This window comes from Leiobunum rupestre, chromosome 3, assembly GCF_980474605.1.
Source record: "Leiobunum rupestre chromosome 3, qqLeiRupe1.1.hap1, whole genome shotgun sequence".
In the NCBI taxonomy this organism is placed as follows: Eukaryota; Metazoa; Arthropoda; class Arachnida; order Opiliones; family Sclerosomatidae; genus Leiobunum; species Leiobunum rupestre.
In genome coordinates, this window is record NC_143386.1 from 72,984,938 (window position 1) to 73,012,176 (window position 27,239).

A 27,239-nucleotide genomic window follows, 5' to 3' on the forward strand; every position below is an offset into this window, starting at 1 on the left:
AATCTTATATTTAATTAAATATTTATAAATTATATTAATCTTATATTTATAAATTATAATAATCTTATATTTAATTAAATATTTATAAATATATTAATATTATATTTAATTAAATATTTATAAATTATATTAATCTTATATTTAATTAAATATTTATAAATTATAAATATTTAATTAAATATAAAATTAATATAATTTATAAATATTTAATTAAATATAAGATTAATATAATTTATAAATATTTAATTAAATATAATATTAATATATTTATAAATATTTAATTAAATATAAGATTATTATAATTTATAAATATAAGATTAATATAATTTATAAATATTTAATTAAATATAAGATTATTATAATTTATAAATATAAGATTAATATAATTTATAAATATTTAATTAAATATAAGATTATTATAATTTATAAATATAAGATTAATATAATTTATAAATATTTAATTAAATATAAGATTAATATAACTTATAAATATTTAATTAAATATAAAATTAATATAAGTTATATTAATCTTATATTTAATTAAATATTTATAAATGGTATTAATCTTATATTTAATTAAATATTTATAAATTATACTAATCTTATATTTAATTAAATATTTATGGATTATATTAATCTTATATTTAATTAAATATTTATGGATTATATTAATCTTATATTTATAAATTATAATAATCTTATATTTAATTAAATATTTATAAATTATATTAATCTTATATTTATAAATTATAATAATCTTATATTTAATTAAATATTTATAAATTATATTAATCTTATATTTATAAATTATAATAATCTTATATTTAATTAAATATTTATAAATTATATTAATCTTATATTTATAAATTATAATAATCTTATATTTAATTAAATATTTATAAATTATATTAATCTTATATTTAATTAAATATTTATAAATTATATTAATCTTATATTTATAAATTATAATAATCTTATATTTAATTAAATATTTATAAATTATATTAATCTTATATTTAATTAAATATTTATAAATTATATTAATCTTATATTTATAAATTATAATAATCTTATATTTAATTAAATATTTATAAATTATATTAATCTTATATTTATAAATTATAATAATCTTATATTTAATTAAATATTTATAAATATATTAATCTTATATTTAATTAAATATTTATAAGTTATATTAATCTTATATTTAATTAAATATTTATAAATGGTATTAATCTTATATTTAATTAAATATTTATAAATTATACTAATCTTATATTTAATTAAATATTTATGGATTATATTAATCTTATATTTAATTAAATATTTATGGATTATATTAATCTTATATTTAATTAAATATTTATAAATGGTATTAATCTTATATTTAATTAAATATTTATAAATTATACTAATCTTATATTTAATTAAATATTTATGGATTATATTAATCTTATATTTAATTAAATATTTATGGATTATATTAATCTTATATTTAATTAAATATTTTAGTAATAATGTAAAATTTGATCGTGATCAGGAATTGAACTCGGGTCGCATTGTAACAATGCGGATAGTTCACCGCCGAGCCATTGATTTCCTTAAAATAAAGGAACAATTATGATAAGGTGGTTTTTTTACTAAATTGATTAATACAATATCTGTATATATTGTTTATTGAACTTTGTTTGTTTATTCTTTGGTACGGTTTTTGGTTTTGTTTTAAATTTTTGTTAAATTCTTAACAAAATTTCGTTAAAACACAAAAAGTAGTTCATTGTTACCTTTTAATAACGCTTAGAAAAAGGATAATTATTCAAAACTCCCGCGGAAACTATGTAAAAGTAATAATATAGCGCCACCGTATGGAGAAGTATCAATCAAACCGGGTAAAAAATATAATATCTTCAATTTTTCGAACTTTAGTCAAATCTCGACGGGTAAAAAAACACAAAATAAACGTATATAAGGCCGTTGCCGTCAATATAGAAGATTTAATCTTTCTAAGTTCTTGGCTGTCAGACGAACTACTACAGGACGGGGTCCTGGTGTCGGTCAAACGTTATGAGGTAACTTTCCGGTTTTAATTACTATGTTCGGTCTTCGGTCAAGAAAAGAGTTAAATTGTGTTTCGCGTTTGGAACGTGAGTGAATGGACTTAAGTGTATGAACAGTGCGTGTTTAAGACTGAAAGTGTTAAAGTAATTGTGAACTAACTGAAGTCAGCTGTAAGATAAAATTGATTGTTATTTTTTTGAATTGGAATAACCTAATTATACCAATGAAATTATCAACTCAACCTATGAGGCTAATTAAGTAGATTGGAAGTAATTAGTAGCAAACAGCTCTCAGCTGTTAATAAAGACAGAGTTTATAGTTAGGTAGTTTGAATTTAGTTAAAATTACTCAGCATAATTTATGATATTTACTTAAGTGTAAGTGTGTTTTGGTTTATTTTTCAATCACGATGAACTAAGACAAATCTAGTCTTAGACACTTGAGTACCAGTTCTGTACAGTTACGTAGAAGGGATATATATTGTTGGGTTATTGATGAAAGTTAAATCTAGAACGTTCCATAGACTGTTCTGAATAAAAATAAACATTTATAATTTTGCATAATTCTGGTTGCCATTTTATTTTCTAATCACTCGCCCACAACATTACAGTTCTGGCAATCCCGAATAAAGTAAATTTTCGATATAACGGCGACGGGAAATTATTATCGTAAATTTATCGCGCGGCCTTAGGGAATATTCTTTTAACAAAATTTCGATAAACTATCGTTTAATTAAAATCCGCCCGATTCCGTTAAAATTATAAACCAAAAAGCGAACGGTCGTTATAATACCCTCTGTAGATATTTATTTCATTAAAATTTGCTTTGTATTATATTCAACTGATAAACTTGTACTGTAAAAAGGGTTTAATTCAATTGTGCATTGTTATAGTACGTCTAACTCACTGTTGTAAATAATTAACTTATGATATTCTGAATAAATTAAAATTGGTCGTTTCGTCTCAATTATTTTAATTATAATTAAAATTTTATACCGGGCGGGATAGAACTGGGATAACATTTTTAGCAAATAACTCTAAATTGCGGAGATATATCTTTAAGGGTTATCTCGAGAAATTAATACAACTAGGGACAATTCTTCCGAGGAGAGGTATATTTTGGCTTGCCAACTTGTTATATTATGTTATAGTTTTTGGATACAGTTTAGTCGGTCAAAGGTCAGCGGTTAGGACACTAACCTTGAAAAATATACTGTGGCTCATTCTACTGATTGAGATCTACTTTGACTTTTAAAGAAAAGCTACACTCTTGACGGTATCCAATATTTATAAAAAAAATAATATTCAAATTTTATTTTCAACAAGAAAATTACGAATCAGTATATTTTTTTTATTATTAATTGGCAGGGCCATGCTTATGTTTTATTTAGATATATTAGTATATAAATTCATACTTTTAGCAGTCCCATTAGTATACTATTTTTATTTACTCTTTGCGAATTGAAAAAAGGTAAATAAAGCTTCTTTTAAGATAAATCTAGAAAAGTTTAATTTATTTAGTGACATTTGGTTAGTAACTTTGTAGGAAATTGTTAAAGTATGAAATTTAGTAGTAAAAATTGGATTATTATTTAAAAAATTACATATATTTAAAACATACAAATATACAATTGAACTTCCTCAAGAAAACAAGTGAAAACTTTGTTAAATATAGTATACAATTGGAATTTTCGAGGAAAAATGTTGGGAAAAAATCTTAAAAGAATTGCTTAGAACGTTTGGGAATTTCTTAAAAAATCTAAAGGAAATTTTTGTTTAAAACCCATTTCCTAACCCAGAAGAGATTTCCAAAGTTTCTTAAGAATGTTGTTATAAGATTGTCACCTCATCTTTTCAATTTTACATGAGAATAAGTGGGTAAAATATTTGACTTAGGCGTTTAGATTTAAATAAAGTAAACTAGGATTTATTGGATTGCTATAGAATTAAAACCAAATAGACTAAAAATTATCCCTGGCCGATATGGGACTGGCCAATTTCCAAGATGGCGTAGGATTTGAACTAAATACAAAAAGTGTCATCTGCAGTGTGTGACAAACTAACACCGAGGCGTTCGCTCGCATCGGTTTTAAACTACCCTTATTTTGTCCAACCCTAAAACTCTTAATAAGAGCCTAAAAATTATCATGCGGTTATATTTCTTTTATATAATAAAAGCTTTTAAAAAACCGTCTGAAATGGAGTCGCCATTACATTCGCCATTGTAAAATCTTGCTTAAGTGATATTCGCCATTGTGAAATCTTGCTTAAAGGATATTTACCATTGTGAAATCTTGCTTAAAGGATATTTACCATTGTGAAATCTTGCTTAAAGGATATTTACCATTGTGAAATCTTGCTTAAATGATTTTTGCCACTGTGAAATCTTGCTTAAAGGATATTCACCACTGTTAAATTTAGCTTAAAGAATATTCACCACTGTTAAATCTTGCTCAAAGGATATTCGCCATTGTGAAATCTTGCTTAAAGGATATTCGCCATTGTGAAATCTTGCTTAAGGATATTCGCCATTGTGAAATCTTGCTTAAAGGATATTCGCCATTGTGAAATCTTGCTTAAAGGATATTTGCCATTGTGAAATCTTGCTTAAAGGATATTTGCCATTGTGAAATCTTGCTTAAAGGATATTAACCATGTGAAATCTTGATAAAATGCTATTTACCATTGTAAAAACTCGTGGAACTGGTATTCACTATTTTGAAAACCTAATGAAGCGAGACCACTGTTTTGGCAATCCTAGATGTAAGAGAGCTCTATTCAACCTAATGATTTTAGCTAGAGTCGGATTTAGACAACTGGATAATCCGTGCTAGTAGACCTTTGCAGTCTCCAAATTATATTCTTAAAGGATGGAACCTCACGCAGAGCTTATCTCAACTCCTCCTCTACATAACACGAAACGGTTTAGGCCCCTGTACTGCTGGCCCACTTCGTTAAAAATCAAACCAAAACTCTTCCTCATTTCACTTTTAGATTTGATTGTTGCACACGACCATGCCTTTCAATAATATTTAAAAATTACTGGCGCGTAAAAACGTCAAGGGTAACCTGGTGTCTTGATAAAGAATGACGAATTGATAACGATAGTTAGGTATGACACGCTCTCATCGGTATAACAGTGGACGTTGAAGGGTCTTAAAACAAGGTCGCTAAGCGAAAGGAAAAATTTACACCTAAATAACGATCAATGAAGGGTTTTCAGTTCCAAATGGAGATAAATATTATAAAGTTTAAATAGTTAAATAATGCCCTAAATCGTCTAGGCTTTGTAGTGTATTGTAATTGCTATTTTTATAACACGAATCAAATACTATTGATATCCATTTAAATTAATGATTGTGAAAATCAACCCTACATTTATGCAGGCTCACAAAAAAAGCCTATTCTATTTTACATTTAGAAAATGTCATTCATCGCTTTCAAAACAAAAACCAAAAAATAATATTAAAAATGGATAATAAATTTGTAGTAAACATAGTTCAAAGAGTCTTAAAACCGCGTGACATCAGAATCACAATCAGAGATTGATAACCTCCTTTTGATATTCAATGTTATTTCGTTTCCCGTTCGGCAAGTGGAACGTTGATGATTGTAAATGTTTTCGCAAAGAGAACATCGTGAAGGACAAATATGGAAATCTAATATAAAATAAGACAGCAAACAACCTATACAATTGATAAGATTTGATATTTTTAATACGAAACAGGAAAAGTATCGCTTGTATATTTAAGTGACTCACAGGCATACACGTTTTATGATTATCCTACATGTATGTTCATTCAAGGCCACTGGAAACGATAAATCTTAAGAGATAATTTCATAATTCAATGTCAGTCGGTAATTTATTTTCACGACAGCGAAGGGGTACACATAAACTGAACGTCTGACGTCGATTACTATAATAACGAAGGATTTTCCCAATAGGTTTTCCGATAATGACAGCTCTACGACAATAACAACTGCATAGGTATATCAAAGATATTACAAATGTGACGCACTTCGATCGAGTTGTTTTCTTTAACCATATGCCTTGATTCCAAGATGTACTTGAAAGCGTCAATCATAACCGAACGATAATTCGCGTTTAATTAACTCTCAGAAATCTGACATTGAACTGGGCCGATAAACGTGAATATCACTTACACATCGACGAGCGAACAGTCCTCTGCTGGTATTCTTAGCTTCACCATTTCAGTGCGTACCAGTTTTCTCATCTTTTTATTTCAATATTTTGTGGCTTTTTATTGGTTTGCCTCTATATTTAATAAGTGTTTAAGAAATATTTCCTGGCATTGTTAGAATTTTGGATAAGAGATAACGTCTCACGAAATCGTAGTTCGGAATCATCACGCACTCCCCTTCAAAATGCCCAAAGATTCGAAAGTCCGAGAGTACGTTGTACCCGAGCCCGTTTTGAAACAGGGAATAGAGGACTTACGTCAGAGATTTTTTGAAGACTTCGACCAACAAATAGGTATGTTATACCCTTTGTACCTTTGTACCACTCTATATTTCTTTTCAAATTTTATATTTAGACAGTACCTATATTTATTGATATTATCTACCTATATTTATTTCGATGTCTTTAATTATCATAACCTACATTTACTCCAAAATTTTATAATTATTTTCCCCTTAAATTTCTTTCAAAGTCTGAAATAGTCTCTACACATTTCTTTCAAAGATATATAATTAGTTTATATATATATATATTTCTTTTGAGGTTTTATATATATTTCTTTAGAGGTTTTATATATATTTCTTTAGAGGTTTTATATATATTTCTTTAGAGGTTTTATATATATTTCTTTAGAGGTTTTATATATATTTCTTTAGAGGTTTTATATATATTTCTTTAGAGGTTTTATATATATTTCTTTAGAGGTTTTATATATATTTCTTTAGAGGTTTTATATATATTTCTTTAGAGGTTTTATATATATTTCTTTCGAGGTTTTATATATATTTCTTTAGAGGTTTTATATATATTTCTTTCGAGGTTTTATAATTATTTTCAAAGTATTCTATAAATATTTGTATAATATTTTATATTTTGTTTCTACGAATATTTCAATCAAAAGTCTCTTCACATTTATTTCGAAGTGTTTATGAATTTCCACGAATTTTGGTTATCGAAATTTTTTAATTAATTTGTACGAATTTTTGTTATGGATGCTTTATATTTAATTTCTAAATATATATTTCTTTCAAACTAATCTATAAATATTTAGGTAAATTTACCCACTCAAATAACTAGTTAACCAAAGAATTAATGTTGACGCTTTTTGAGATATATTTACCGCTCTATTAATGACTGTAAATTTGAAGTCTTTCGAAATTAATAACGTAGATTGCTTTACGTATTGTATGATTTTAAAATTCTTCACACTTGTAACTTAATCGTGAGTGATTTTCAGGTAGCTATTTAATTATGTTGTTTATGGAGATCAGCAATTTCGTTAAAAATAAATATACCGTTTATAAGTAAACTTTAAAATAATAAAGCGCTATCGGAAGTAAATTAACTGAAGTATTCAACAATCAATGCTTGCATTGACTTAGAGAACGCTATAAAATCATATTAAAGTTAAAAGAATGACGAAAGGTTTTAAATATATAGTAGTCTATAGTTATTTCTGTAGGAAAACAATTTTTTCTAAGCATAATATATGTCTTTCCGGGTTTTCGCCATACTCTTATATTGCCTAATTATATACCTCATTTTATCTTATCGTGTCGTGTCTTATCTGAATCGCTGTTGAAAATTAATTTATCTAGGTTAATTTATTTCTAGTAATTAGGGTACCAAATTAAAAAAATGAACATTACTTGAATATTTAACTTATATTTAAAAACATACAAACAGAATAAACCATTTTACGAAGTCGTAAGATCTCTGGAGTTCTATTCTATCCTATTTAACAAATTAATTGAAAAATGGACTATGTTCGTCGCTCGATGTTTTGGTATTAAGTTGCCTGTATTTTGGAAATCAGTTCTTCGTTTATTTGTTATTCTAAATGAGAGATGTTCCTGCGCCAGTGGTTACGTAATTTTAAATTTTCTAGCTAGTGGAAAACAATATAGTTATCAATATAAAATGTTATGTTATTTAAACTATTTTATTTACCACTTTCCCAAGAGCGTGTATGACTGTAATTTGGAAAAGAAAGGCTTTATGCATGCGTCATATTTGAGAAATTTAAATAATCTATATACACATAGGTCGAGTTGATAAAACCATGAAGTCTAATAGTATATAATTTTAAGAATAAAAACCTACTAAAAGACTTCATTTCTTTCAATTTTGAATAAAAACCCGCCTTGGATGTCAAACTATAAAATACTTTATACAAGTCTTTGGTACAACCACTGTTTGATTATGGAGACATTTTCGACCATGGTGCGTCGAAACGCCATCTCAAATCTCTACAAGTTCTCCAAAATAGGGCCGCCAAGACTATACTTGGTGCTAATCGTCGTTCCTCCGCTACACTAAATACTTCTTTAAAACCTAATTCGTAACGCGGAAGGAGATGTTCCGAGTTTTCAACCAGTGGCACAAGCTGGGATCGAACCCGGCTCTTGCTGAGAGGTGAAAGTGCTAACCACTCCCCCACCTTGATAATTTAGATTTCTTATTTTTATTGAAATTACTGTTCATTGTGGTATACTGAAAACCTTTTTTCTGGGGTGGAATATTACCAATAGGTGTACAATTCGCATTTATTATGGAATTTACTACTTTTTCGATATTTAAAAATTTAACTTTACTAGGTTTTGGTATGAGGCGACCGAATTGTCACTAATGAATCATAAAATTTTCCTTGTAATCGAACTCACAACTTTCCAGACAAGTAAATTTTCTGGCAGCTGTCATCTTGTACATTTTTAGACAACGCTTTTTTCACTACTACTGCCTTTATATTTGTTAGATAAAAACCTTTTTAGGTCTACCCAAACATTTTTTCGTTGTTGTTGTCAGATACATTTCCCCGAGGGGCAGGTCACCTCCATTTTGGGTGCGTCTTAATCATAGTAAAATGATTAAATCAGGGTAATCAAGATTAAATAATCTAATCAAGATTGAATCTATCTAATCACGATTAAATCTATCTAATCACGATTTAAACGATATTTAATTATTCTAATCATGATCAAATCTTCTTAATCCGGATTTAATCATTTTAATCAGATTTAATCATTTTAATCACGATTTTATCATTTTAATCACGATTTAATAAATATAATCGGTTGTATCGAGATTTTATAATTAAAATCAAACCAAAAGTACGATGATTTAATATTAATTATTAATATTGATGGTTCTATCGTAATTGTGTTTGATTCTCGTTCTAATCTTTCAATCAGGATTTATTCATTTTAATCAGATTTAATTATTTAATCATGATTAAATCAGATTTAAACACTAATCACGATTAAACGTGATTTAAACACTCTAATCACGATTAAACGTGATTTAATCAACATAATCGTGATTAAATTGAATTTAATCAAAATAATCCCAATTAAATCAGATTTAATCTTTTGAGGGGTGCGTCGTTAATCAAGGAAGTGACCTGCCCCTCGCGTCCCCCCCCCCACAAAACCTTTATTTACTGCTATCGTCTTTTACATTTATCATAAAAACTTATTTAATTGTCATTTCTTTTACATTTTTGAACCAAAACATTTTTAGGTGCTATCTTCAACAATATTTTTCAACCAAAAATGTTATCACCTTTTACATTTTTCAGCCAAACCTTTTTAACTGTTAAATTCAAAATACTCTATCGTGTTTACCCGATTTTTCAGAGCACTATGATTTGGAGTTTGTGGAAAAGATTCGTGTGGACGACGACCTTCTAGGCCGTTTTATTTGGAATCAAACTAGCAATGTGGACAAGGCTCTCGATCAACTGAAATATTCAACGAAATGGAGGAAAGATTTTGGAACGAAGGGTATTCTCAAACATTTATCGTAGATTTATAAATTTTAGTATTTAGTGGTTTCAATTTTTCGCTTCGCAGATTGACAATAGAAAACATTTATATAATGTAAGCTGAATCGTTAACTAGTTAGGGCATGAAAGTGTGATTTTCGCGGTTTATTTTATCGATAGGCAAAAATACCTTTTTATTTAACATTCAGAATCAATTTAAAGAGCATTCCGTAGCGTACATTGTAGAAAAGAAAGTAGACGAAGCTGATGCTTCAGCTCCTCTCTGTTTTGTCATCTATCTTATTAAATTAAAATTATTAATAATTTATTAATATGAACGTTTTGTATAGGTTCTATAAAGCTAAATAAATAATAATAACACTTTGAAAACATTTTATATGTATATATATAAATACTTATATCAGATATATATAATTTATCAAGTAATATATTTCACATATGTATAAAAACATATAATATATCATTTGTTATATAATAAATATTAATATCTTAAACGAACTCTGTGAGGTTTTAATCCCGCTCAAGCAGTATTAATTAAGTTTTGATTTTCAGACCTTAAACTCACCGGCTTGAATCAAGAGCTTCTTAAATTATGTTCACTCTATCCAAACAAATGGGACCACAATGGCCATCCTATCCGTAAGTACATTCACTTAATTTGCGCTGCACTCAGATATAACATTTATGTTGCATTTTCATCCATTCATCATTTACCGAAGATTCAACGACGTTGTCTTATAACAATTTTGTTTTAGGTATGACTAGCGTTTTATTTGATCCGTAATTTCGACTGACTATTTACACATTATCCAATTTAAATTATGTTAAGTTCTAGCAGAAGGAAATGGCCGTAGCCGAGCCATCTTAATGTTTTGGTTGGGCCTTGGGTACATTTTAATTTAGTGCCCTTTTTGACATTTGGCCTACTCGTCCGAGTGTTTACAGTAACATTATTAAAATTCTGGTTAGGAAATCAACAACGCTATTTTAAATTATCAAATAATTTGTTTTTATAAATTAACGGGGTACCCGACAACTAAAAGTGCTTGCTCATACTACATAAGAAAAAAATGTTTTATTTTAAAGAGGTGGCGCTGGTTGCCCTTATCATCTCTGCAAAATTATGATGCACTGTAGGTTTTAGAATGAAAATGTTCATGTGAGCCCCTGCTAGGACCCGTTTGGAATGAGGCCCTTGGCCCGTGAGCCTCATGGCCATGCCTTAAGATGGTAATGGGCTATAGTAGTTATCTGTGTATTGTTGGCTACATATTTACCTTTTCCAAATGCGCTTCGGCGCTTCCCCATGCCGGACGAAAGAGAGGCAGTTAGTGCAAATTATGGGGCCCATTTTGAAATAAATCTCGGTACCCACCCCCTGGTTTCTCCTCGAAAACCGATAGAGTTTCAATTTGTTCCCTCTAGGAAATTAAATTAAAATCAACGATTTTGTTGTTATCTTTCCATTAAGGTTATTTCGGGTATTCAGGGGCGATTTTTCGCCTAAGAGCTTTGGGTCTGCGAATCGTATGGGCCGCATTTTGACCACATGATGGGGGTGAATATCGCAACATTTACACATTTTACGTTCAGAGTCGTGGGGGGCACGAAACAGATCCCAAATTTCCACTGCGCCAATGAGCTTGAGAGGAATCTTCTCTAAGCAGAATCATGGCAAGCAGAATCCCTTCTTCCTCCAGTACACTTCTCGGAACATCCACGCCAAAGCCACTGTGGGATTATTGTCCTTTGAGGCCCTATAGGGACAATTTTCTTATAAGGCCCTATCTAAAACCTAATTTTACGGGCCATATGAAGCCTAAAGAAATGTATTGGTAAAATATGAATTATTTTGATTTCAGTGATGTTAGCAGTGCATAGAGTAACTCGGGATCCGGAAATGAACCACGAAAAGCAAAGAATATTAATTTTTTTGACTGAGACCATACTCAAGAAATCAACAGACCACAAATTGACGTTTTTCATTGATTGTAATAACGTTGGAATTTCAAATATGGTATAGCGTACCTATCCTTGTTTATCAAGAACGTATTTATGTAACTGAGAACGTATATGTCGACAGAATTGAATATCGTTATTCACATTTAAATAGTAACAACAGCTGTCGGAAACCTATTCTAAATTATTTTATCTTGGCACTGTTGTGAGAAATATACCACTAATTTGTTATTTATGACCAATTCAATTAAATAACTCGTTTAATTCAGCTTTTATTAAAGTTGTTTATATGTTTCTACTTAGGGAGAATAACAACGTTGTTTCCAATCCCTCGGGGCCGGAACAGTAACTATACTTTCCCGTAAACAAATTAGCCCCGAACCTCAACAGTCATTCTTCCTAGGTAGAACTTAATTCTTGGTTGCACGAACCACAATAACAGTTAATTTAATTATTTTCGTAACAAATTTTAATTATTTCCTTGAAAAATAAAATAACACTTTCTTATGAGAATGAAGGATTTCCATTTGAGAGACAAACTTATTAAGTAGATCATTTGTAATTAGCTTCTGATTCCCAAGTAAAATAATTTCTTATTCAATTTAGGATCTCGAAATGATGGTTTTTATTACGAATTCCCTGTTGAAGCACTATCCAAACTCCATTGGTAAGTTTTTCGTTTTGACATAGGATTATATATTATTAAAATGGGGTCGTACAGAAATTATTAAACTGAAAATCGATTTCGACAAAACCTAACAATTGGTAAAAGTTCAACCCTCAAAATTATTTAAAAAGTACTCTGACGCACCTTAATAATAATCATCTAGGCTAATACGCAAGGTACCACCTTAGGCCTAAGTCGTCAAGCGACTTTTAAAGCCATTAATTCAGGTGGCCGGTTTACAATGCGTAGGAGGGTGGTGGCAAGCCCTTCATGCCACGCGAGCCAACAGCTCCCTACACTAACTATGATTACCGTTAACCTCAACAAGTTTTTATGGAAGGGGCAACCGAAGAACTTGCGAAAAACCCCTAAACCTGTTATAAAAGGACAATAAACTTTCAAATTATGAAACTTAATTCAAAATTAAGGCTATTTTTATTGTTAAGTAATCGCTAATTTAGGTTTTGGTAGATAATTATGATATGGACGTCACATTATTTTCAAATTCATACCTTAATTTACGAAAGGTCACATTTTAAAATATAATTTGTTTATTATGTGTAAAAATATATTGAATTGAGTAAAATTTTAGGATATGAGCTGAAAAATGTGTTTCGATATATACCCTAGAATATTAAAAATAATAAGAAAATACGATATAGACCGTTATACGGTAATAATTCATTGATTTCAACAATTCATTCCAATTAGTGTCAATCAAGTGTTTAATTCTATAAATTTTGTCAATACACAACTTTAAACGCATTAATAGTTGCCAGGTGACCTAGGATTTGGGTAATGCTTTTGGTATTAGCCTAGCGGGTTATATTTATTATAATTATTATTGTTGCGCCGTCTAGGACTATGTTTTGAAAGAAGATAATATTTCAGTGTATTATGTATGACACGTTAATTATAAAGATCAAAGCAGATTTTGGTTTGATCTTTAATATTTGGCCAAATGTATTTGACATTTTAGTAATTAATAAACTTTATCTTTTATAGGTTACGTTTTAGTGTACAACATGCCTATACTATTTAATGGTAAAACGTTTTATAAAAATTGATTTTAACTTTTAAACTTCTAACGAACTTGTTTCGTACCGTTTATATTACAGTGATATGGCAAGTTATCAAATCAATACTTCCGAAACACTATAGACCCAAAGTGAAATTCGTAAATAAAGAGACGGTCAGAGAGTTTGTCAAACCTGAATGTTTGCCTGAACGAATGGGAGGACAGGTATGGCATTTAGAAAGCACTTTTGGGATGAAAGGGACCTACCCAAAAAAACAATGGCTTTCTTTATGGTGGTGTCTTGAGTATTAGATGAGCTGATTAGCTAGCCTAGTTAGATTAGGTGAAACAGATGTTGCTTTGTGTTCACTAACCCGAGGCGGTTCTTGCAAGGGCTTTAATTTCGAATAGGCGCTTAAATAAAACATCTTCAAGGAAATTTCCAAGAAATAATATATCTGAGAGCCAGGACCTGCAAGTTGCTGCTTGTTGAAATAATGGCAATTTTTTCACCTGTAAACAGAACTTCGTGTTTTTGCTAAGCCTTATTATGTCAAAAAAGGCTACCTGGTTAAACGGAAACATTTGTCGCATACCGTTCAGGTTAAATAAATTACATGATTTCAACAAGCACTATATAAACAATAACTTTCAGGTCCTGGTTCTCGGAAATATTACTTCTTGGCGATGTTTTATTGAACCGTCTATTGTGAACCACCTAGTAAAACGAAACGTAGGCTACAGCCTAAATAGTCTACCCTTGGCGCCAACACTGTTTGTAAGCGTGTGCCATAATTGTTTCGCGAAATAAATTAGTTGGACAACAAGGTAATACGAGACACTCTCCTGTTATTTTAATTTTAATGGCCTAGATCAGGGTCGTATTAAGGCTTGTGGCAAATGTGCGATGGTACGATATAAATATTTTTGAAATTTTTATTTAACATTATTACAAGACAAAAAGTAAGGTCTGAATTGTTTAGGGGCCCCAAATTCTACTTTGCACAGGGTCTCCAATAGTGTTAATCAGGCCCTGGTCTAGATCCCGAAATACAAAAGCGAGAAGGGAGGGATGGTGGTGGAACGTGATAGAACTACAAAAGTTCATTGAAAATTAAATTTCGTCAACTCGACTAAAATTTTTCCACTTTGGGATAGGTTTGTAAGGATTACTCCCACTTATATCGACATTTCTGACCGTTACGATTATTTCCTTCAGGTTCCCGACTACTACGACTTTGATAAGATGGTTGACTTCGAAGAAGTACATTCTTTAAATTGATTTGAACTTTGACGACTTTTATTGTATGAAAAATTTAGAACACCCGTGATTTCTTTCAAAAAGTTTATAAAATAAGCCTTTGCACAGTTAACTTTTATCTTTTCCCAAATTAATGGTTTAATGTCTAACAATTGTAAGCTATTGACGTGCTACATTACAAGACCAGACTAAAAACTTCTTTATGAAGAATAAGAATTTCAATGGTTAAGAGTTTCACGAAGGCAATAGGCTTGGAACATGATCTACTGAACCCAGTCCTCTATCAAAGCTGAAACAACTCGGAAGTGGTGCAATGTCTGTTTGAATCTTGTATTTTGAACCCAAAGGTTTTAATTTTGTGTATATTTAATTTATACTGTTGTAATCGCAAAAAATGATCAATTTAAATGAACCAAAATCGATTTTTTATTATTATTTAATTAATGATGAACATATGAACGATTTACAAGAAGAATTTGTAAATCACCTTGGCTAGAACAAATCACTGATTGGCTTTGACTATTCAGTGTGCTGGTTGTCTCTAATCTCATAATTTTATAACATTGGGCCAATTAATTTGATATTAATGTATATTATTTTTATGTATATTAAAAAATTAAAAGTGATATGTTTTAATTCAAATGGTACATACAACTGCGTACAGGAAATTAAAATGCTGAGACATAGAAAAAAAAGTATTATTTGTATTGCTTGACAAGGGTTTTACTTGTACTGCTAGAAACTATTTTCAGAAACGTTAAATGTGCAGATTTAAAACCTTAGGAAATAGTTTTGAAATAATGCATCTAATATCCGGTTCAATTCCACTTATAAAATAAAAGTAAAATTAAAAAAAGGATGCATGGAAAGAAAGTATATTTTTAATCAATTTACATAACGTATTTTCATTTAAAATTTTCTATCGGAAATTTGTATGATTGTAATTTTAATAATTTTAGTAAATTCTCTATATCAGTACCGTGTAAATACAAATACTTAGATAACGATTGATAAGGGAATCAGCTCATTTTGACTTAATTGGATTGTAAGTCGCCAACAAGGAGTATATTCTGATCTCATGAAAAACACGTGAAACGATTGTAGTAAGCAACAAGACTCACGTTGATAATTTTTTTCTAAGTCATTGTTTTTTAATATGGCTGTATAAAGCAAATTACAATCGAACTTTCCACTGTAGTGACTGATAAAGTGCAGAATCATTACATCAGCAGAAATGTGTGTGTTTTTACTTTTGAGATCAAAATAGCCTTGGCAATAATGTCTGGCTTGATGACTAGTTCATTAAAAATCGTAATTTGATTTGATTGGAACTCATAACCTCCAATTTCTTAAAACTTTTAAGGGCAAGACTGAAAGATTTTAAAGTTTTATTTCTTGATGATCGGTGCTCCATCTTTATTTACTGTAGTTAATTTTATAAAAGTTCAAGGTTTTCAAAGGTTTTTTCAGATTGAAATATATTATTAAGCACGATCAAAGAAGCGAAACTAGCCATTGCCATTTTTCCCTAGGACCCATGGTTTTTCCAGTATCATGGGTCAAAAGTCGGACGAAACTGGCGTGTTCTATTGGTTAAAAGAAGTCCGAATTTACTTTTAGCATTCAAGCCTCGCGCGTAGCCGATTTGGGATTCCTCGAGAAGCCTAATTATTTGTATTCTTATATTATGGTTTTTGCAATGTTTTATATCGAGAGAAGGAAGATTAAACAACAAATTCCAACTTGAAATAAAAAAACTTTGTTACTAAATGTGCACGTGGAAAATATATCTGACCAATTAATGTTCTCAACTTAAGCTACGAGAGAAAGAAACGCCCGAATCACAAGAGGAAAGTTGTAAAATGAAAAATTCCGTTCATGCTCCTAACCAAACGAATGCTAGCTACTGCATCATTTGGAGACAAGTTTAAGTTAGAAGGAACTGTACTACATAAAAAAATTAAAAGTCGTTAAGTAGCTTGAAAAGCTGCTAGTGACAATTTAATGGAATTAAATATGCATGATACATAAAATCAATATCGATTTTTTACTTCTTTTTTGATATTGACTTAAATAGTAATTTTTGGGAAGGAACTTACTGAACTATTAACAACCTAACAAAAAATACACTTTTTATTTCTTAACTGATCTTAGCTTATTTTATGTGACCTGACCGAGACTGTTGTTGTTATTTTCGATCGTAATAAATTAAGCAATTAGCTATGTCCAAAAACCAAAATAAAGCCTTTCTCAATGTTGATTTCAAGTTCACATTCAATGACAATAAACTTTCGCGGACCAAATTATGAATTAAACGGTTTTTAAAAATACTAGCTTGTTAGTGGCATGACAAAATACTTGGGCACAGTCAACGGAACAGAACCTCGTTGCGATAGTTAAAATTTACTGCGTCGGGCATTCAGAAGGCTTGTGCTGGGTGTCAGATCATTAGTGCGGGTTTTCTAAATGGAAACAATGCTTTTCTCTCAGCCTCTCTTTCAAAACAATCAAATTAGGGTGATTATTTTTATTCAAAGGGGATATTTTTAAATGTTTTAGGTATGTTATTTTGGAGTTTGGCATTACCAATGGGTATAAAAATGTATCTTCGACACTCCTACATAGAAGTTTGAAGGAAGCTGTGTTACAGGTTTTCTGACTATATCAGCAACAGGCCTAGCCTGTCTTTCGTGCACGTATTTATTCTGTTTTGGTCTTGAGCAATCATGACTCTTGGAGAGAGCGCAGGGTAAAATAACAAAACACTGATTTCAATAATTTACAACCTCTTAAAAGGTCACGTAATCACTTAAATTTCTGCCCGAATTTCATGTGGCTCCATGTTTTCCGTACATCGTCATAGCAGATGCAGCGAATTAGGCATTTTCAAGTCTTATTTCCACAATTCAGACGGCTCTATGATTCTTTAAGTTGCATAATTCAGTAATGACCAATCAACGGTGGTATAACATAAGTCGCACTTGATGGCATCCACCTGATTGCAGCGCAGCATTCGGAATAATCTGCCAGTCATTAACCGCACCACTCCTATTCTCACTAATTCCCATTTCACTTTACTCAGATAGTTTGTAAGTCTGTATTCATTTAAATCCCATTCCACTCATATGCATTTGCGATTTCCACCTTTTTCCTATTCAATTTTATTATCATTTTATTTTTACCTCTCCGAGGGGACTTTGTACCCTAGGAGGGGTTATACAACCACCGTGTCTGTCTGTCTGTGGGTGGGTCTGTCTGTCTGTGGGTTTGTCTGTCAGGCCTGCGAACGCGTTCGCATTTTCGGGGCAAAGCGTAATCACTGCGTACCCAATTTCTTAGAATCAAGGAAAAGGTTTTTCCAAAAGCGCCCTCTTTATGTCATTGGGTGTAGTATAATTTTTTAATCGGCCGGGATTCGAACCCAAGCCCTCTTGAACGACAGGTGAGCGTTCTACCGCAGAACCACGGATACAGTTACGCTTCACTGAAAATTAAAAACTCTTCCGAGGAGAGGTATATTTTGGCTTGCCAACTTGTTTTACTCAAACTCATCCCTTACATCTATAAGCCATAGAAATGAATCGTGTACCTTATAGCCTCGAAACCAAAAATAAAATATATCGCTAATATTATTCCAACTGTTTTAGAAAGTCACTAAAGCCGCGTTCACACTACAGCTTGAAACCAGTTTCAATTACGAGTTTCTCTCAATTTAATTTTCCAAAACTGGCAATCAAAGATACTTAAATTTTATTTTAAACTCTAATGTGACCGTGGCTTTACATTCAGTAAAAGTTATTTTTTTAACGTTTCAATCTCTGAGTGAAGTAATGCACTTTCTCTTAATAACAACAAACAAGATATTCCTTTCAGATATGCCTTTGACCATGTTCCATATGGACTACCAGGAACTATGGAATATCCTGGGTGATATCCAATAGATGATACCTTTCTTTTTGGTTGAAATCCGACATTGATTTACAATAGGACTGATATGACTATGAAACAATAGGTGCCATATAACCCATTATTAGAATGCAAGTTAAATTTCAATCCAAACTATAACTAAAATTGGGCAGCTCCAAATTCAATTTTGATCCCAATTTAAATCAAAACTTTCATATTTTATTCATTTACAATGTATGATATAGAACTTTATTTAGATTTTATTAAAATGATTTAATCGAAACCGAATCCAAATTCGTTAGAGACAAGTAAGGGATGTTTTGATGTAATTGTATGTAATTTATTTATAACACTCATTAACTTCGAACACCGCGACACACGCGGGCACACTGACAGACATGGCAAAGGCAATACCTTTCCTAGAACAAGTTAACTCGGAGGTTTTACACGTTTTTGGATACAGCCGAAATCTCTGTAAGAATCGCGAAACCTTTCAATCCAATACATAGCACGTGCGTTAAAACGTTCGATTTCAATAATTTATTTGCGCGTGAAAAAAAAATTTAAATACTTTATTTGTTGTAATACTTCTATGAAAATAATAAATAACCTTCTTCATTTTCGTTCAAAAATGCATTTGGAATGAAATAATTTTAATTTTATGTTCACTCATTTTCGTATAAATTATATTCCCTGGAGCAATGTTCTTATGACCTAAAACATTAGGCTTAACGTCGTTCGCTTATATTGAATGTGTTTTTTTATATACAAGCACCCGAAAAAATATTTAAATATGTTGTCATAAACAATAAGAAATCATTGCGTATTTCATTAGAAATGAGACTAAAGTGGTGTGTTTCAAAAGGTTCCAGGATCTGATGAAAGTAGTACAAAGAAAATTACACGTAAAATAGTTGTGTGCGAAAATTGATAGCGTATCTTATGGTAAAATCAATATGTTAAAAGCTGTTTTTCATTTTCTAAGCAGTTTCTAAGCTTCGATATCATTATCTCATTTAGAAATAATCAATGTCATGTTTATCTAAAGTCAAGTTATAAGGGTTCAAGGATGAGAATTTAATAACCTGCTGCTAAGCTGTTATCTTCGTGCAATATTTAAGTTAAATTTGCGACATTCCAACTATTTTCATGGTAACGTTGGTCAAATAAAAACGATCTTGCAAAATGAATACCCAATACATACAAATTATCCTCGTTCTTTCATTTTTAAAGCTCGCTGTAAGAAATTTAATTATTATTTATGTTAATTTAAATTTGTTAACTTATGAGCGATTTAATTTTACTTTTCTTGCGCAAATAGATCTGCTACGAAATCAAAGCGCGTCCGATACCGGAAAATGTGACGGCTAATTTAATAACGTCTCGCTCTATCCTCTGGACTTGGGATATGCCTGAAAACACTGGACCTCCTCTGGTTGGATATTTCATCTCTTGCGTTAGGAATAGAAGCAAAAATATGTGGACACAGGACCTGTCCAAACGAAACGTTCTATGCGAAGGATTGGAACCATTTAAGATATACACATTTTTCGTGGCCTCATACGCGTTTGAACCAGGAACAAATCAAAATTATACATCGAAACCAGCCTTCAACACAGCTAAAACACATACAGAAGGTAAGCAATATCATAGAAAAATTCAACACCAAAATTCAACGTGCTGAGTGATATGAGGATTATATAAGGAACTTCCTTTTATATAGCTCCGAGCGCGCCAGTTAATATGACGCTAAAATTATCACCGAATAATATAATTATAAAATGGGATGGACCGGAAGTTTGGAACGGACCTCTGGACGGTTTCATAATTCAAGTCCAGAACGATGCTGGTGAAACCATATTTGAACATAGCGGCAAAGGTTACAGTAATTCCTTCGAACTGGATTTATTCAATATACCTTCGACGGTTTCTGACGTAACTGTCAGTGTTAAATTTTACAATCTGGATTCAAATTTGGGAATTCAACTTATTGGAGCCTCATCTTCATTGAGTATCAATATTCAAAATAAGTTTAAATAAATTTACGAAATTGAAAAATTTACATTTTTTTACAAATAACCTGTGAAATATATCGGTTTTTGAAAGTTTATGATAAAAAGAACTTGTCTTACACCAAATACGGTAGTGAACTCGTATTTCATCTCTAAACCTTGTACTGTTTATTTCGTATTAAAAGTGAAATTGTCTCCGTACCACCCTTTATCACTTTTTAATATTGTTTTCAAAATTATCTGACAAATTTAGAGGTAAAAAGTTTAAATAAAAATAATCAGTCCTCTAGCGACTTTTAAGTGCCTTAAACCGGTGGCCGGGTTACAAATAATAATAATCAGCTAGGCTAATACCCAAGACACCACCCTAGGCCTAAGTCATCGAGCGACTTTTAAAGCCTTTATTTCAGGTGGCCGGGTTACAATGCGTAGGAGGGTGGTGGCAAGCCCTACGAGCCAACAGCTCCCTACACTAACTATTACCGTTAACCTCAACAAGTATTTTATGGAAGGGGAAACCGAAGGTGTCGGGGGAAAACCAATTAAACCAGCGGGGAGAGAACTTGCAAACTCAACGCAGAAGGAGTGGTTCCGAGTTTTCACCCAGTGCCACACGTTGGGATCGAAGCCGGCTCCTCTTGCTGCGAGGTGAAAGTGCTAACCACTCCGCCACCCCACAATGCGTCGAAGGGTGGTGGAAAGCCCTTCATGCCACGCGAGCCAAAAGCTTCTTACACTAACTATAACAATTAACCTCTAAAAGATTTTATGGAAATGGTAAACCGAAGAACAATTTTTTAGGTCACAGTTTCTTCCCAACGTTTTCAAACACAATCATAGTCAGAATAATCAGGTTTGTCAACTCCAAGATATCGTTTCTAATCAATTCGCACTAGTTTTTACCTTTTGGTTCATGTCAATGAGTTCCAAGGTCAAGACACTTATACCGTATGTTTATCGTGTGAAGATACATCTTCTTTCCATTTGCTGTCCGCGCCATTATTATCTCCTTGAGCTCCCGAATCTCCCTCACATAATTTTGGTACAATTCGTAAATGATAAAACAAGTTTTTCTTTCTTCAATTTTCAAGCCCCTTAACAGCCGTAGACTACGAACAGAATTCAGTTGAATTATCCAAAAAAAAATACAAAATTAATTTTTGTGGCATTTTCGTTTCTTTAGTTTTTAAATTAAGTTTTAAGCAGAACCCTTACGAAAAATTTATATAACAAACCGTTAGCAAGGCACTATCAAAGTTTCTTCGAATCTTCTTTATCAAAACTCTTTGTATTTTTCAGAATATCTTAAAGGAACTGGCAAGGGGTGATGCGCGGGGGGCAACGCAATTTCAAAAAACGTCAGAGTTAACGTAGAATTCGGGAGGGCACAATTACGGGGGAAAGAACGAAGATATTCGGTAATGGGCCAATTGCGCAGTTCCCATTAGCGCAGTTCCCATTTCCGCAAATGCAATTTCGTGGTTTTCCATTTGCGCAGTTTTCATTTGCGCAGTATCTAATTTCCGCAGTTTTCCATTAGCGCGTTTTTCATTTGCGCTTTTTCCGTAAGCGCAGATATTTTCCATTTGCGCGGTTTATCATTTGCGTAGGTTTTTCATTTGCGCGGTTTTTCATTTGCGCAGGTTTGTCATGTAGAGGTAGTTATATCAAGGCTAGCGCGCGAAGCGCGCAACGGTTAGGTTAGCCGGGCGCGCCGCAGGCGCGTAGGCACCGTTTTCATATAGGTGTTCTACTACAGAGGACCGCGCAAACGGGGAACTGCGCAAACGAGAAAACCGCGCAAATGGTAAATTGCGCAAATGGGGAGCTGCGCAAATAGCAATTCCGCAAATGGGAAACGCGCAATTGGGAACGTGCGCAAACGAAAACTGCGGAAGTGGGAAGTGCGAAAATGGAAACTGCGCAAATGAAACCTGCGCAAGTTGACCCAAACCAGATATTCCGATAGTTTATAGGAAGGCCATAACAACGTCATGGTACTTCGCGTTTCCGTTCGCTTTCATCAAAATGTATTCGTCCGCGATTCCTTTATCTCGGGAGGCTCGTGCAAGATTCACGTAGGCCTAATGTTTACGTGAGTCCGTGTTGTAGCTTAGCTTTCCACCCGTTGTGGGTGTATTTAATTTTGGAATTGAAATAAATGGGCCTATTTCAGATAATACTAAACGCAAAACCACCGAGAGTGTAAGAGCGAGAGTAAGCATTTTAAATGCTTTCGATAATTTTCAAAATTTGAAATCACAGTGGATAGAACAATGTTGTTCTACCGATGGTAGTTTCTGGGATTCCAATAAATGTAAAACAATAGTTCATTGTTTGACTTTAGGTGAATCTCTTCTTACTGCTGTAAACCCCATGAGTATTTTATTAGAGGAGGAAATGGTAGATGCTTTAGAAGCAGATAATTTCCCTAGGTACGTTCAATGAAGTTTCTAAATACAAATATCCGGGTAGTTAAAACCTTTTTTTTTCGGTGTACCGAATTTATACAAAATACTCGGTACGTACCAATTTATATTGGGTTGAAGTAGATTTTTTATCTTAAATAATATCTTTGAAAAATCAAATTTCAAAGTATACCTAAACAAAAAGGTCAACTAATTCATTTAGGACAAAACTGGAAATATGTCGCTATCACTTGGTAAACTCGTTATTCAAATCCGCCACTAGTGATGAACCTAGACAACTGAAAATAAGGAAAGTTGGTACTTGAATTAATAGGTAGAGCTTATTTATAATAATTAATACATACATATATTTACTTAACCTTTTTTTATTCTTTAAAGCGTTCATGAGGATCCAGTAAGTCTCGGGCTATCCGCTATAAGTGATTAAAACCAATCCATGGAGCCGCCTGTCCAACATAACGATACTAATTAATTAAACAACTTGAGTGAATGTCCACAAAATCCTTCACTTACATTTAATGAATCTGAAATGTGCGAGGCTGAGTCTCCAAATAACCTGAAATTAACACCTCACGCGAAAGAAATCCACACCATTCCTTTAAATTAAATTCATTAAGCATTAATATTTGAATATGTAAAATTATCCGAACATTTTTATTATAGCTAGAAACGGTGTTCACTTTTTTGGGCATGCAAGCGATCAGCCATACTAGTATGTATCATGTATGAATTTCACGATGAATATTTTTATCCCACGGTTTTACACTTTTGGGACAACCAGTAAGTCGCTTTTTATCACGATGCAAAGAGTCTATGGTGATAGCTTGTGATGCCAGGATGGATAGGTGAGACAGCTATTTGCAATGTTGACTTAATAAATTAATTTAACTATGAAAATTAATATTTTAGCCCTGTTTACTGTGCAAAATTTTGCACATATTCCGCAATTTATGTAAAAACTGTACAAATTATACCTATGACATTCGCCACGAAAAGCGACACGGAGAACAAGAGCCTAAATATGAAGTCATTTTGTTTTCGTAAGTTATTGAACAAGGTTGTGCAGCATTGCAAAGTCGCCGAAGTAGTCACAGATGCCCATAAAACAATTAGAAAGATAATTCGTAAGTAATTCAATATTTTAGAGTTGTAGTGTTATTAACGTAAAACCTAACTATATTGTTTTTAGGGACGGAATATCCCAAAATAAAACACTCCCATGACATCTGGCAAAGAACTTAAAGAAAATATTAGTGAAGGTAATAAGTTAAGCTGTAGCCATTGTAGCCATCCTTTACAGTTTACTAATTCTAATTCTAATTAAACCTATTTTTAGGTCAGAAAGAAATTGTAGGGTTATTGATGCCTGGATTGACGATTAAGTTACTCATTTTTAGTGGTAAGCCGAACATTGCAATGGCGATCCAAATGAAATGAGGGTAATACTATCTCAAAACCATTAATTATGAATTCCAATTTAAATGAGTGGATAGATTTAGGAACTATGGCTAACCTCATTACATCACGTGACCAACGAGCATGATTGGCGTTCTGGAGAATGTTCTCATGACGAAATGACACCCGAAGAGGAGATAGTGAAAGAATGGCGGGACTATGAAAGCGTATCACAAACTTCAATGTATTAAAAGTTAAAAATCTCTCCTAGAAGATTTTGAGTTTTATGAGAATTACAGATAAATTCAAAATTCAATTTGGTACTTGACGTGCCTAGAAAAAACACGATATTAGATTCGATCCCCCAAATATGTTATTCGCAACACCGCTACATAGTTTCTTTACTCAATTCTATATCGAGCCGAATCTACATTCAGCGGGAAATGTACATAAAAATATAAAATCTGTTTACTGCACTTCAAGCTTCACTATATACGCCGCATAATTTACACTTTTATCTTCGCTGTTTTAAGTCTTTCAGAGTGAATTTGGCAAAAGACACTCAAAATCTCGGTTTAATCTGGCCAGAAATAACTTATATTAATAAAACCGATTTTTCAATATTAAACAAGGTCCCTTCCAAGATGGTAACGACTACATCCTGTTGTACCTTAACAAACATGTACTTCCGCAACTGCTTATCTGTATATTCCAGGCTCGCAAGTATAGTTTGTTCCAAGGTTTGTTCGAAGTACGTATAATACATGTAGGCCAATTACTGCAACAATAACACGTTCAGAACTACCCCGAGAATTACAGATATATAGGTATTACCATAAGTAAATAATTAAATCCCGTGAAGACTGTTTCGGCCGGCCCCAGCTAGAAATAAAATCCCGTTTTCGGCCGGGTCCCAGCTAGAAATCACCGCTAGCTTACCGTTGTTTTACCAGAAATATGGAAGTACGTACTGCCTTTAAAGGAATATGAAGAATTTAAAGCTTACTCTTTGGTCTTTGGTACACTAAATGTTACAATGGGGAGGGGTCTCTGAAATGTTACGTAACCCCCCCCCCCTCCCAGTCTCCATTCTCCAAGTGAAGATGACGCAGAAGCGAAATTGACTGAGGCAGAAAAATATTGGTTGTATAGGTGTATGTAGGTTGCAGGATTCACGGCACCTTTCCAGGGGCAAAATTACATTATTTAATTAATTATCTTAACCCAGATTGGAAATCGATGAAAATAGCGCGACTCGCTGCCTTTGCGCCATCACTACCTACGTTATTTAATCAAGGCCCGTGCATGGCCATTTTTCAGTGAGTACTTTTCGCTCTCCTCCCCCCCTAAAGTTTCAAAAGTTGTCGATAGATGGCGCACATACGTCTAATGTAACTGGGGGTCAATACTAAAGGTTTTGTAATTGGGGGTTGCTTTTTTTCATAAAGATAACATCGTTCAAGATTTTAAAAAGACAATTGTCCCTAAATAAAATATGATATCTTTATTTTAAACTTAAAAACTTCTAGATATTGTTTCTAAATATTATATCTTTATTTTAGACTTTAAAACTTTAGATATTTTAACAAAACAGGAAAGTCTTGAAATTTCCGATTTGGTAAAGAACATTAATTTTACTACATCAAGTTAACAATATATCGTTTAAGACACCAGAATGGATAAATAGTTTATATATTTTATTTATATTTAAAAAATATGTGAAACAATACTTACAAAAATGAGGAAAACACCCGCATAAATGGTCTAAACGCGAGTCTAAACCACTGATCCGTACGAACGGTACGATTCACTTACGCCATTAGCGTGTAAGACTTTTTGGCAGACGAATTCAGGAATCAGTAGATCACGTGATTTCTTTAGACGTAGCAGCGCCTCTCGCGGGAATACGCGGCGAAGTAAAAATACCAGAAAACAAATATTTTTGGCGACCATGCACGGGCTTTGATTAAAAAACGTAGGTAGTGCCAAGCGCCATAAGAATAGCTGTGATAAATTTGGTGGTCCTAGGTTGAACGGCTCGGACGTCTATAGAGAAACAGACGCAAGACACTTAGGAATATAGTATAGATATCAAACTGAATCGAAGAACTTTAAAATAATAATAAGAAATTAAATATAGTATAATATAATTTTATACATAATTATATTTATTGTTAAATTATATATTACAAAATGCTTGATAAATCTCATCTATCTATACTATCTATACTATATTCCTAAGTGTCTTCTGTCTCGCGTCTGTTTCTCTATAGACGTCCGAGCCGTTCAACCTAGGACCGCCAAATTTCGCACAGCTATTCTTATGGCGCAAAGGTAGCGAGTCGCGCTATTTTCATCGATTTCCAATTAAGTTAAGTAATTAAATCATGTATTTTTGCCCCTGGAAAGGTGCCTTGAATCCTGCAACCTACATACATCTATACAACCAATATTTTTCTGCCTCAGTCAATTTCGCGGCTGCGTCATCGTCACTTGGAGAATGGAGACTGGGAGGGGGGGGGGTAATGTAACGTAACATTTCAGAGACCC

At 32.0% G+C, this 27,239-nt stretch overlaps 2 protein-coding genes across 2 annotated transcripts; both read left to right on the plus strand.

Annotated features, from left to right (window-relative positions):
* Positions 1–6,070: 6,070 nt before the first annotated feature.
* LOC149954570 (motile sperm domain-containing protein 2-like) lies at positions 6,071–17,116 on the plus strand. Its single transcript, XM_090169142.1, has 9 exons — positions 6,071–6,272; positions 6,378–6,552; positions 9,894–10,040; positions 10,595–10,681; positions 11,905–12,059; positions 12,608–12,668; positions 13,674–13,712; positions 13,787–13,911; positions 14,906–17,116. The coding sequence occupies exons 2-9, from the start codon at positions 6,444–6,446 to the stop codon at positions 14,966–14,968; spliced, it is 786 nt and encodes a 261-aa protein (XP_090025268.1). The 5' UTR covers positions 6,071–6,272; positions 6,378–6,443; the 3' UTR covers positions 14,969–17,116.
* Positions 17,117–20,000: 2,884 nt separating this feature from the next.
* LOC149954571 (tyrosine-protein phosphatase Lar-like) lies at positions 20,001–21,066 on the plus strand. The gene is made up of 3 exons (XM_090167640.1): positions 20,001–20,092; positions 20,175–20,490; positions 20,577–21,066. The coding sequence occupies exons 1-3, from the start codon at positions 20,039–20,041 to the stop codon at positions 20,891–20,893; spliced, it is 687 nt and encodes a 228-aa protein (XP_090023766.1). The 5' UTR covers positions 20,001–20,038; the 3' UTR covers positions 20,894–21,066.
* Positions 21,067–27,239: the final 6,173 nt, after the last annotated feature.